The following is a 12068-nucleotide window of genomic DNA, read 5'->3' on the forward strand; positions in this document are numbered from 1 at the left end:
CTTGTTGTTTTGAGACAGTCTCATGCGGCAGCCCAGGCTAGCCTAGAATTTAGTAGGTAGCCCAGGCTGACCTTGAATTTGTGTCAATCCTCCAGTTTCAGCCTTCTATGTGCTGAAACTACAGGGGACAGCCACCACACCTAGGCAAAAGTAAACTTCTGATGAGTGTCAAATTCTCATCCACAAGTGCCCTGCTCCTCAAGGAGTGTATTCTTCTTCTCTACCCACTTTAAAAATTCAGAGAGTCCCGAGAATAAACTATTCAGTGAGTATTCAGAAGTTTAAAATTTTGTATACAATGTCATTTCAAAATCAAAAGGAATCCAAAACATGTGTCTACAACTGGTCCTGATAGTTCACACCCACAATTTTAGTACTCCGAGGCTGAGGTTGGAAGATTACCAAGTCTGAGGTTGTCCTGGCTACACAGTAAGTTTCAGGACAGCCTGAATACAGAGTGAGACTCTGTCACCAAGCCCCTCTACCCCCAGAAAGGAATTTACATCTAGGAAACAGCAGGAAACATCTTCATTCTCCTCTCTGTTGCAACAGATTTGGGTGTTGAATCTAGACACAGTCGCATCACTGCCTTCCAGGCTCACAAGCAACACTAAAGATGGGCTGGTTGGTTGTATCCTGTTCTGCTTCATGCCATCTGAAGTGCAGGTGAGTAACCCGACAGAGGGCGCAAAAGCATTGCTTCCATCCATACAAAAATAGCTATGTTGGATCTCAGCTGATATAGTTGTGTGCCTTGGACAAATCCCTTAATAGCTCTAAGCTTCGGGGCTTTTCAATCTACAAAATAAATGGCTTTAATAGAGACCTCTATGGATTCTTTTTAACATGGTTATTCTAGCTCTATAATTATCCCTGTGTAATACATTACACTATACATAACAAAAATGGCATGCACCAGCAAGTTCTGACTTCATTTTCTTCCCACCTACACTTCTATTACAAACAGGGCACGATTCCAGACTTGCATGTGCGGCATCTAAAACCAGTTTCAGTGAAAACGCTATACCTGGATTTAGAGGATCAAAAGAAAATCTAAAACTGTGTCCTTCACTCATAAAAAAGACATTTCCGGGGGCTGGAGCGATGGCTCAGTGGTTAAGAGCACTGGCTGTTCTTCCAGAGGTCCTGAGTTCAATTCCCAGCAACCACATGGAGGCTCACAACCATCCGTAATGAGATCCGGTGCCCTCTTCTGGCCTGTAGGCAGACATACAGGCAGAACACTGTATACACAATAAATAAATAAGTAAATCTTTTTTTGTTTTAAAAAAAAAAAAAAAAAAAAAAAGAAAGAAAAAAGACATTTCCTTTTGGAGGCTAAATTCTCAGATCCTTGTTCAAAACTTTAGCAGGAACAGGAGAGATGGCGTCAGGTCAAATGTCTACCATACAAGACCCTCTGGTTTGAGTTCAACCCTCAGAATCCATGTAAAGATGGGAGAATAGACTCCACAAAGTTGTACTCTGACCTCCACACATACCCCACACCCACCCACACCTCCACACCCACCCACATATCACACTCACTCACACACACACACACCCCACATACAGAGCCCTCCCTTCTCTCCTCTAAGCTTAAAGGTCTGAATGCCAAAGAAGCAGGTTTGGTAATATTCTCCCCATTCTGCTTTTGCAGATATAGAAAAAAGGAGTATGTGAGTTGAGAGAAAACAGAACAAACCACTTGCTGACTTGAGATCTCATTAGGAAGAATGCTCCCTGAATATGGGAGGTGGGGCTTTTGCCCAACTGACTGGACCCAGATGAATCTGATACACACTGCCTGAACCTTGGGCTTCTGTTAGAGGCATGGAGATGAAGTGGGAAGGGAAGATGAGAACCTCCATGGATACAAATGGCTCTATCCAGACCTCAGTCAACATTCCATAGGTTGCCAAGAAGTCCTGTACTATCCTTCTGGCCATTAAGGGAAAAGGACTTGTCAAAGAGAAGAACCATAGGGTTTTTTGTTTGTTTGTTTCTAATAAAAAGTTTAAGTTATTACAAATAAAAAAAAGGGTTTTGTTTTATTTTTAATTAATTAATTAATTTAGAGACAGGGTCTCACTATGTAGCTCTGCCCTGGAACTCACAGAGCTATACCTGCCCCTGCCTCCATAGTGTTGGGATTAAAGGTGTGTACCTTCACACATGGCTAAAATGTGATTTTAAAAAAATGAATATAGGGGCTGGAGAGATGGCTGCTCTTCCAGAGAATCCAGGTTCAAGTCCCAGCACCCACATGGCAGCTTGCAACTGTCTGTAACTCCTGTTTCAGGGGATCTTATACCCTCACAAAAATACACATGTAGGCAGAACACCAATGCACATAAAATACAAATAAATTATTAAAAAATAAATAATGAATATATTACTCTTTTCTGTCACACTCCTACTTAATTATCCAACAGGCTACCAAAGAATTTAAGTTTAAATATCTCCAAAAGGCAAAGTAAATCTAGGTCCAAGTATTAGCAGTGACCTTTGGGGGCGTGAGAGCCTGTGATTGCTCACTTTCACTCTTGCTTAGGAAGGGAGGAAAGATAAGGACATTTATGTTAAGAGTGAGTGCAGCTGAACTTATGTAGCTTAATTCAAAATCGCAAAGGAGTAACTGAGATCAGTTCTGTCAGGACACTTCTGTGACTCAACACGAGAACATGGAGACTACATCTAACGCCACGTTTGCCTAATCCAGCCTGTGACTTCCAACAAGCATTTTCTGGACATGGTCTCAACTGTTAAATACAAGCTACTGAAGCAGAGCAGTGGACTGCATACTCTTTGAAGGCAAGGAACATAAATAAACCCAGATAAATTCAAAACTGCACACTGAGACCACGTGTGGTGGTGCATGCCTTTAATCTGAATACTTGGGAGAAACAAGATGACGGTAAATTCAAGGTCAATCTTAGTTACAGAGCAAATTCAAGGCAAGCTCCAGATACTTGAGACCCTGTCTCAAAAAACAGACACAAATAACCAGGGTGATGGTGCATGCCTTTAATCCCAGCACTCGGGAGGCAGAGGAAGGAAGATCGCTGTGAGTTTGAAGTCAGCCAGGTCTACACAGTGAGGTCCAGGACAGCCAGAGCTACATAGTGAGACCCTGTCTTGAAAAAACAAACAAAACAAACAACAACAACAAAACACAAATAAAATAAAGCAAAACCCTGCAAATGAAACACATACATTTATTTATATTTTCTCTGGAAACATCACTAAATTATTATTAATGAGTCAGATGCAACGGCATGCACCTACTTGGGATACAAAGGCAAGAAGATGGCTTGAGCACAAGAGTCTGGGGCCAGCCTGCTCAACACATTAAGATCTTATCTCTTTAAACATTATTATTAAAGGTTGGAGAGATGGCTCTGTGGTTAAGAGCACTGGCTGCTCTTCAAGAGGACTCAGGTTTGATTCCCAGCACTCACACAACATCTCACAACTATCTGTTATTGTAGTTCCATGGGATCCAATGTCCTCTTTGGCCTCTAAGGGCACCAAGCACACAAGTGGTATATATCTGTACATGGAAAAAAAATCCATATACATAAAAACAAACAAATAAAAAATATATGAGCATGTGTATGCACGAACACACACACACACACACACACACACACACACACACACACACACACACAAATGAGCCAGAAATGGTGGTGTATAACTGTAATCCCAGTATTCAGCAATCAGGAAGGGGAGGCATGAGATGGAAGGTTGAAAGCCAGCTTGAGTTACATAGTGAGATCCTATCTAAAACACACACACACACACACACACACACACACACACACACACACTCACATACACACACGGGGCTGGAGAGATGGCTCAGAGGTTAAGAGCACTGACTGCTCTTCCAGAGGTCCTGAGTTCAATTCCCAGCAACCACATGGTGGCTCACAACCATCTGTAATGAGATCTGGTACCCTCTTCTGGCCTGCAGTCATACATGCTGTATACATAATAAATAAATAAATCTTTAAAAAAAACACAAAAAACTAAAAATAAACAAACAATAAAACACAAATACCTACTATTCACTGAGCATTTATTACATGAAGTTTGAAGTTCATTAAGTAATTGAATCTTTAGTACTCAGGCAGGTAATGATGTCCATTTACAGAAGGATAAACTGACTCACTAGCATTTCAGGAATTTAAGTTTTGTCAGCTATGAAGTGGCAGAGCAGGATTCAGAGCCGTGCAGAGTCTGTGCCACAACTGCCTCTCAGATCATCGAGAACAGCAAAGTTCCCAAGGCAAATACAGCACAGCTACAGATTAGAAACATCGACAAATGATTACAAGATGAAAACCAGACAAGCCAGTGCCTGACTGATGGAGAATTCTGAGCAATGCAGAGGTCAAGCAACTGCAGAACAGCCTCCAACTCCGAACACTAGGAACATCAGTCTCCTCAGAAGGTGTGGCCTGAGGAGGGCCCCAAAACAGGCAGTACCGGTCCCCTCTACTGGACAGGCAACTGCTCTGTCACTGCCAACAAAAAACAGGTGGATTGCTCTCTGAACAGGATGAACCCATGACTCCAGACTTGGGTAACTAGGGCATCCCTGAATACAAAGAAGATTCATTGATTCTGAATATGCCCTGAAAGGACAAGTCTATACATTATAGTATTCCATAGCTTGGTTCTTGGAATGTAGTACTAGAATGTACTACTTGGAATGTAGCATTGCTAGTGAACTCGACAGGGCCCACACCATACCTATGAATCAGAAATTCTAGGGTGAGCTCTAATGAACAAGGCTACCAGGTGATTCTAATACTGATGAAGCTTGAGAACAATTACCCAATAGGGGGGCAACTAGTTACTAAATCATCACATGCCCAAAAAGCCTCTAACTGGTCTTCAGTGCCTGCTTAACTGAAAAACAGGACTCACCGAAGTCTGAGGAAAGACTCGATCATGAGAACAGCTCTTGTGAGTAGTAAAATGTGGACCTGGTCTTTCCATGGCTCCCATTACCACCAAGCACTCCTGAGGCTTTATAGAAGAGAGTCTATAGTCATGTCTAGTTCTAACCTATGCTTTTTTTGTTTGTTTTTGTTTTTCAAGACAGGGTTTCTCTGTGTAGACCGGGCTGTCCTGGATCTCATGCTGTAGACCAGGCTGGTCTCAAACCCACGGAGATTCGCCTGCCTCTGCCTCCTGAGTGCTGGGACTAAAGGCATGTACCACCACCACCACCTGGCACAGCCTAAATCTTTTAAAAAACATTTTTATTTATCGTGTGTGTGTGTGTGTGTGTGTGTGTGTGTGTGTGTGTGTGTGTGCCACAGCACACCTGTGGAGGTGGAGAGCAGAAGACAATTTCCAGGAGTCAGTTCTCTCCTGCCACCATGTGGGTCGCAGGGCTTGCAGTCAGGTCATCAGGTTTGGCAGTAAGCGCCTTTACCTAATCAGCCTATTGCCAGTCCACAGCCTAAATCTTAACCCAAAACTTCTTTCTTATTTCTTTCTTCTTTCTGTCAAGGGGCAGCCTGGCATGATTCAAAGCACAGGGCACCAGACCAGAATGCTGATAGAGAGCAGGCGGTGAATATATCCCTCTCCTCAAGCAGTCCATTAGCCTGGCCTCCAGGACCTTTGGTGGTGACTGTGGGTTGTTTTCACTGGTCGCTACTCATCTCAAATGTTACTGTCATAATTAAGTCATTCTTCAGCTTCCAAACCTCTAGTGGCCTTGCCATCTTCTGCACCCTTTACTCCAGGTTGTTTTTCTTAATCTTCTTGGTTTCCCTCTTTCACCTGGGAAGATTCTGCCCCTTCTTAGACCATTTCAGTACTCTAATAGAAAACCATTTCTTTCAGGATTGATGAAAAGTTATGACAGGTTTTATACAAAGAATACCAAATATCTCATTTCATCCTCACTAATAGTGAGATTTAAGAGTCATCTTTATTTTCACATTTGGAAACCCTAGGCTTAGAGAGATTAAGTAACTTGCCCAAGGTTACAGCTAGCATTTTAATGCAAATGCTCTGTCTCCAAAGCGAGACTCTCAGACTCTTTTGCTTTTTAAAGTGCCAAACTATTAACGATCCTACCTAGCAGTCTGACTCGAATATGTGGAGAAGCAATGTTTCCTCAACTAAATAGAAAATAAAAGCTAAAAGGTGTCTGTGTCTTTCTGCTGTTTTGAAACAGGAAGAGGGTGGGTCGGGCGCTGACACTAAGAGCCTTCCAGGCAAAGTCCAGCAGGAAAAACCACAGGCAAGCAGCATCTGCCCACCTGGAGGGGATCCACCTGCTCAGCAGCTTAGTCAAGGGGCAGCCCGGCATGATTCAAAGAACAGGGCACCAGACCAGAATGCTGGTAGGGAACAGGCGGTGAACATATCCCTCTCCCCAAGCAGTCCATTAGCCTGGCCTCCAGGGCCCTTGGTGGTGACTGTGGGTTGTCTTCTAGCGTGGAGCAGAGTAGTCCACACCAAAAGATCTCCAGATCCGATTCTAAAAGCGCCAAGGGCAGGCAATGACTCCAGAAGAGAAGGCTTAGCCTCTACAACAGCACAGCCAACTTCAAGGAGCACAAAGCAATGACTTTATGACAAGATACGATGTTTTAGTGGTGTCCATCGGAATGTGGAGTCAGTCACCGCCCCTTCCTCCCTAGACAGGCTGTAAGAACATTTTCTCTTGTCTGTGTGACAGAAAAGGAGGCGGATACCCCAATGTCTCTTTTTCTTAGGGCGTCAGCGGCACAACTCTCAGTCTTTCCTTCCAATGGCTGAACGGCTGCCCCTTTTCCCTCTCCCAACTTGGCCTCAATCCCCCTCTGCGCCTGGCACCGCTCTCCCTCCTACTCTATTCCCTCTAACCTCTCTCCACCCTCAGTCCGCGGGACCTCTCTTCCACTGTCCACCACCCCTCTTTTCTTCCCGCTCGGTCTCTTTCCCCTCAGTCAGCCACCGCCCAGACCACGATACCTTGAGCGTCACATCGCACAGCTTGCCCTGCCGCCGGATCTCCTCCATGACGCCGTAGCCACGACTAGGCAACTCCGACACGGAGAAATGCACCAAGTCCTCCAGCTCCTCGGTGCCGTCCTCCACCATCTTCCCCGGGCGCTGCAACTGCGCAGGCCTGGCCGGCAGGCTTCACACTAACCAGGGCGGGGCAAGGGAGCACGCCGACGGCAGCTCGGAGCGCGAAGCAAAAATACCACAAGCCTGCGCGGCCGCCGTACTCGCAAATTCCTCTGCACCGGAAGTCTCGCTGCCCCGCTTCCTGGTTCATACACAGCCTTCTTCCCCCCCACCCCGCAACCTATACTCCAGTTTCGCATATACAGCTGCTCCAAGCCATTCAGGTTAATTGACTCCATTTCCGTCTTCTTTGTTCAGCCCTGACTTTACCTGTGTCTTCAGCGGAGGAACGTGAATTTCAATTCCGCCACCACCTTACACTACTTCCGGAGTCCCTGGAAGCTTCCCGTTGCCATGGCGACTGTGTACACAGCCAGTCGGCTGGCTGTCCAGATTGCAAACAGAGCTCCCTCAAGTCGCTGCAGCTATAGCGGTCACTCAACCCGAGTGCCGCTTCCTTGCGAGGTGAGCAGTGGTCACGCGCCGGTGGTGTTAGGTAAAAGGGAAACCTGATGGGGATATCCGCTCTGGCAGTGGCTGGGTTCCGAACTCCTCTTGGAGCCTTTATTTGTAAAAAAAAAACAAACAAAAAAACCGCACCCCTAGAGAGCGTGTTATCGTTGTGCCCCTTTCAGCCTGATCGCGGCTTAGGAGAGCGTGGAGTTTCTGAACTAATGTTCTCTAGTCCCACGAGTCTCCACCAGGGTCCCACGACTCGCCCTAGACAAAAAAGGCGTGAGGTTGAGTGTCAGAGGTCGTTCAGACACTTCACTCCTCAATTTTCGAACTAGAGAGACCTTCGGGATCACCACTTGGAGCCATTCGAGTTACAGAGGAGGAAAACCCTCCAGACGGGCACGGGAATGGGACTGAGGCCGCCTGCCACACTCACTTTAGAAAAGGATTCCCATACACTCTGGGTGAGAAATAAGAGAGAGGCCGGTATTGCCTGGATGCAAATCTTGGGTTCATCTCACTCACGGTGTGATACATACAGTAGGTGTTGTGGGTTTAGATGTTTCTTGGGCAGTCTTTGTCCCTGATCTAAAAAGAGCATGGCAGATAGGGACCCGTAGTGCCTATCAGTCATCCCGTCGAATGGCCTTTCTTCTCTTGTCAAGCTTTCATGGGTCATGTATGTTCTGCTCATCCCCAGGCCCAAAACAAATAAACACTGAATCTCTCAGCACAGAGGTCTCCTAGTGGCTACTTAAGTTCGTTGTATCACACCAGAAGTACCTAAGGATTGTGTTCAAATGGCTGGGGGTATTCTGTACAAAGTCCTGAGGGAAAGGTACACTACCTTATGGGGAGGGTGTGTTGAGACTGAACATAGCTTCTTGTACCTGGAAATGAAGTGTCCTTTCAAGAAGTCTGCAGGTTCAGGGGTTAGAGGTAGTGTGGGAGAGGAGTGACATCGTATACCTTGGAACTTTCTCAGTAGTGACTGAAGATGGACCCACCTATGGAGACTCAGTCACCTTCTGACTTCCAGCCATGAGTATCACCACCAACCACCACTTCTTGAGCACCTGCTGTGTGCTGGGCGCTGTTTTGGACTTTGTGGGGGGAATCACAAGAGATAAAAGGCACAGTCCTTGTCCTCAAGCAGCTTGTAATTTGATTTGGGAACTGAAGCCCACATAAATGAAGCGGCATAAGAACGGTAACAAGCAGTATTTCAGTAAGTGCAAAATGGCATGTGGCTTTGATGTGCTATGGAGTAGTAGGCTCATGGGAGGAGTGTAGACCATTGGAAAGACTCATGGCAGGTTGCATATGACTCCAGGAATGTCTGGTGGCATGAGCATCAAGGGAACCATGGAAATAACAGATGGGTGCCTGCATGTGCATGCGCATGTTAGAAATTTCAGGGCAAAAAAGGAGGAAAGCTCTGGGAAGTTCTTTGAGCTGGCCTGTGAACTTGCTTCCAGAACTCTCTGGATTCTTTGTGATCCCTTCCAGAGGTTATACTCAATGGCATTGGAATCTTCCTGGGCAGGAAGATGGGCTCTTGGGATTTGTGTTGGGGAGGGTTTCCCAGAGCTGTAGGAATTGAGTAAAAAGCCCACCTGTCACCTGGAGATGCTGTCCCAACACTTGGGAAGCTAAGGCAAGAGGACTGAGGGTTCAAGGCCAGCCTGGACCACACTGTGATATACTATATCAAGGGAAAATTATTTAAAATCGTGAACAACACACCACTTCTCCCTACTCTCAGTTTCTCCATAATATAAATCAAAATGAAATTGGAAATGAAATCTTCCCTTCAGTTTCCTCAGTTTGTGTTTCACATTAGAGCTATGTGTGATTTTCTTTTTAGAGTTCAATTTTGCAGACAAAAATGTTCAACCAAGCTACGTTCTTTTCTTACCCTAAAATTTTTCAGATTAATTTCTTTCTTTCTTTCTTTCTTTCTTTCTTTCTTTCTTTTCTTTCTTTCTTTCTTCCTTCCTTCCTTCCTTCCTTCCTTCCTTCCTTCCTCCCTCTCTCTCTCTCTCTCTCTCTCTCTCTCTCTCTCTCTCTCTCTCTCTCTCTCTTTTTGGTTTTTCCAGACAGGGTTTTTCTGTGTAGTTTCACTCCGTAGACCAGGCTGGGATTAAAGGCATGTGCCACTGCTACCCCGGCTTCAGATTAATTTTCTAAAAAACAAAAAATTCTAAAAGATCCAAGAGTGCCAGGAAAAGACTTCCATGAAATAATGACTGGAGGGATGCAGGAAATGCTCACTGTGACAGGCAAACTTGGGAGTGCTGTGCTTGATTTGACAGCTGCAGTGCATGTGATGGGTGATGCTTCCATTTTATCCACAGCATTGAAACTGTAAGCTGGAAGGGCAGCACCTTTCATTGAACTTGTTTCTGTAGGCTACATAACACCATAGTGATGGTGGGTAATGTAATGTTAAGAGGAAATGATCCCAAGCTGTGTTTAGAAATGGGAAAGCTGGGCTGGGCGGTGGTGGTGCACACCTTTAATCCCTGTACTTGGGAGGGAGAGGCAAGCAGATCTCAGTGAGTTCGAGGCCAGCCTGGTCTACAAAGCCAGTTCCAGGACAGCCAGGACTGTTACATAGAGAAAACCTGTCTCAAAAAACCAAAAAAAAAAAAAGAAAGAAAGAAAAGAAAAAAAGAAATGTGAAAGCCATTAATACTTTTAAAATCTAGGTAGCACCATTGCACCTCTATTAGAAAAGTACATGTAAAATATTACTTATTCAATATGCTTTTAATATTTTATTATAGTTTATTAAGTGTAAGTGTGTGTGTGTGTGTGTGTGTGTGTGTGTGTGTGTGTGTGTGTGCCCCTGTGTGCCAGAGAATAGCTTGTGATCAGAGAATAGCTTGGAGGAATTGGGTCTTTTCTTCTGCCTTGTAAGTCCTGGGGATCAAACTCAGGCCATCGAGCTTGGTGGCAGGTGCCTTTACCCGTGCCATCTTGTTGGCCCTTTTATCCTTCTTCATGTGTTTGTTTGTTTGACCCAGGGTCTCACTGTGTATCCTTCACTGGTCTGAAACTTGATATGTTCTCCAAGCTGGTCTCAAACTCATAGATCCCCCTGCCTCTGCCTTCAGAGTGCTGGGATTAAAGGCGTGCACCACCACATTTGGCCCTTTATATGATTTTTATGAATATTAGAAGAGGTTCTGTTTCACATGGGAATGTTTTTCTGTAAAGGTTTTAAAAAATCATTAAACACCCCTCAAGTTTGTTAGAAGAATGAATCAGCTTCCTTTGTCTGTCATTTCCCTAATTTTTTATAAATTCAGCCACTTCTTTTGCTGATAAATGGTTTCCCCTCTGTGTCTTCTCCTTCCCTGTCTCCTCCCTCAATACAAGTGCAGGTTACTTTGGGGGAATATGCTTTATTCCTTCTTGAACTGGCCCATCCCTAATGGGGCAATTAAAGGGGAAGTGTATAGTGCAGCTTACATCCTGCTATGTGTTGTCTGTATTTAAATTTTGTTTTGTACATTGTACAATAGTAGTTCCAAAGGTTTTTTTGTTTTTTGTTTTGTTTTGTTTTTGTTTTTGTTTTTGTTTTTGTTTTGAGACAGGACATCATTTATCCCAGACTGGCCCTGAACTTGTTATGTCACTGAGAATGACATAATGAACGTGTATTTTTATGTATTTTCATGCCTCCATTTCCCAAGTGCTGGGATTTTAGGCAGGCATAGTGCTGCCACCACACCTGACTCTTAGGAAGCCCATCTTAGAGCTCTGAGATGTCTCACTGGGTAAAGTCTTTGCTGCTTCAAACATGAAGACCCGAGTTTGGATCCCTAGCTCCCACACAAAGCTGCTCATGCTGGAGCTGAGAGACAAGTACATCCTGTGGGATTTCTGGCCAGCAAGTATAGCCAAAATGGTGAGCTCCAGGTTCAGTGACAGACCATGCTTCAAAATCTATGGTGGAGATCAATAGTGCAGGCATCCCATTTCTGCCTCTAGCTTCTACACACACACACTCACAGGTGAGTATGTGCACACACACACAAAATGCTTCAACTTAAAACTCTACTGTGCCAATTTGCCTAAGAACAATTAAATTATTTAGTATGTATTTCATAGGCTTTTCTTGATTGTTTCAGTGCACTTTAGCTAGATTTAACAGAATTAATGATTTTTACAAGTAGATTTTACTTATTCTCCTTAGAGCTCTTAGGGTTTGGTGTCATCATTTAGTCCTTCATCATCACTATGTATCATGAGACACTTGAAAAAGTGACCAAGTTTTCAGTCCTTAAAGTTGTAAAAATTAGTTGGGCGCTGCAGTTATGTCTGTAATTCAGCACTTGGGAAGTGAAGACAGGAGGATAAGGAGTTCAAGGCCAGCATTGGGCCAGTGAAATGGCTCATGAGTAAAGGCGCTTACTTGCCTTGCAAGTCTGGTGACCTGAGTTTCATCCTTGGAGCTC

At 44.6% G+C, this 12068-nt stretch overlaps 2 protein-coding genes across 15 annotated transcripts in view; one reads left to right on the forward strand and one right to left on the reverse strand.

The window, feature by feature from the left end:
• Positions 1-7217, reverse strand: part of Klhl18 (kelch like family member 18) — a 64038-nt gene extending 56821 nt beyond the window's left edge. The window contains exon 1 of one of the 2 annotated variants that reach the window (XM_052722069.1): positions 6988-7217. In XM_052722069.1, coding sequence (XP_052578029.1) covers positions 6988-7116 — 129 coding nt within the window. In that variant the 5' untranslated portion in view covers positions 7117-7217. The remainder of the gene's footprint in view (positions 1-6987) is intronic. The other variant, XM_052722079.1, reaches the window with a different exon arrangement.
• A 91-nt stretch (positions 7218-7308) lies between these two features.
• Positions 7309-12068, forward strand: part of Kif9 (kinesin family member 9) — a 65177-nt gene continuing 60417 nt past the window's right edge. For 9 of the 13 annotated variants that reach the window (XR_008214637.1, XR_008214636.1, XM_052721922.1 and 6 more), the window contains exons 1-2: positions 7309-7611; positions 8588-8830. Coding sequence is in view for 9 of the 13 variants with exons in the window: in XM_052721922.1 (XP_052577882.1) it covers positions 8794-8830 (37 nt within the window). In the remaining 4 variants the exon portion in view is untranslated. The remainder of the gene's footprint in view (positions 7612-8587; positions 8831-12068) is intronic. The other 4 variants (XM_052721944.1, XM_052721953.1, XM_052721936.1 and 1 more) reach the window with 3 other exon arrangements.

This window comes from Peromyscus californicus, unplaced genomic scaffold (genome assembly GCF_007827085.1).
Source record: "Peromyscus californicus insignis strain IS unplaced genomic scaffold, ASM782708v3 Scaffold_11__1_contigs__length_118956290, whole genome shotgun sequence".
In the NCBI taxonomy this organism is placed as follows: domain Eukaryota; kingdom Metazoa; phylum Chordata; class Mammalia; order Rodentia; family Cricetidae; genus Peromyscus; species Peromyscus californicus.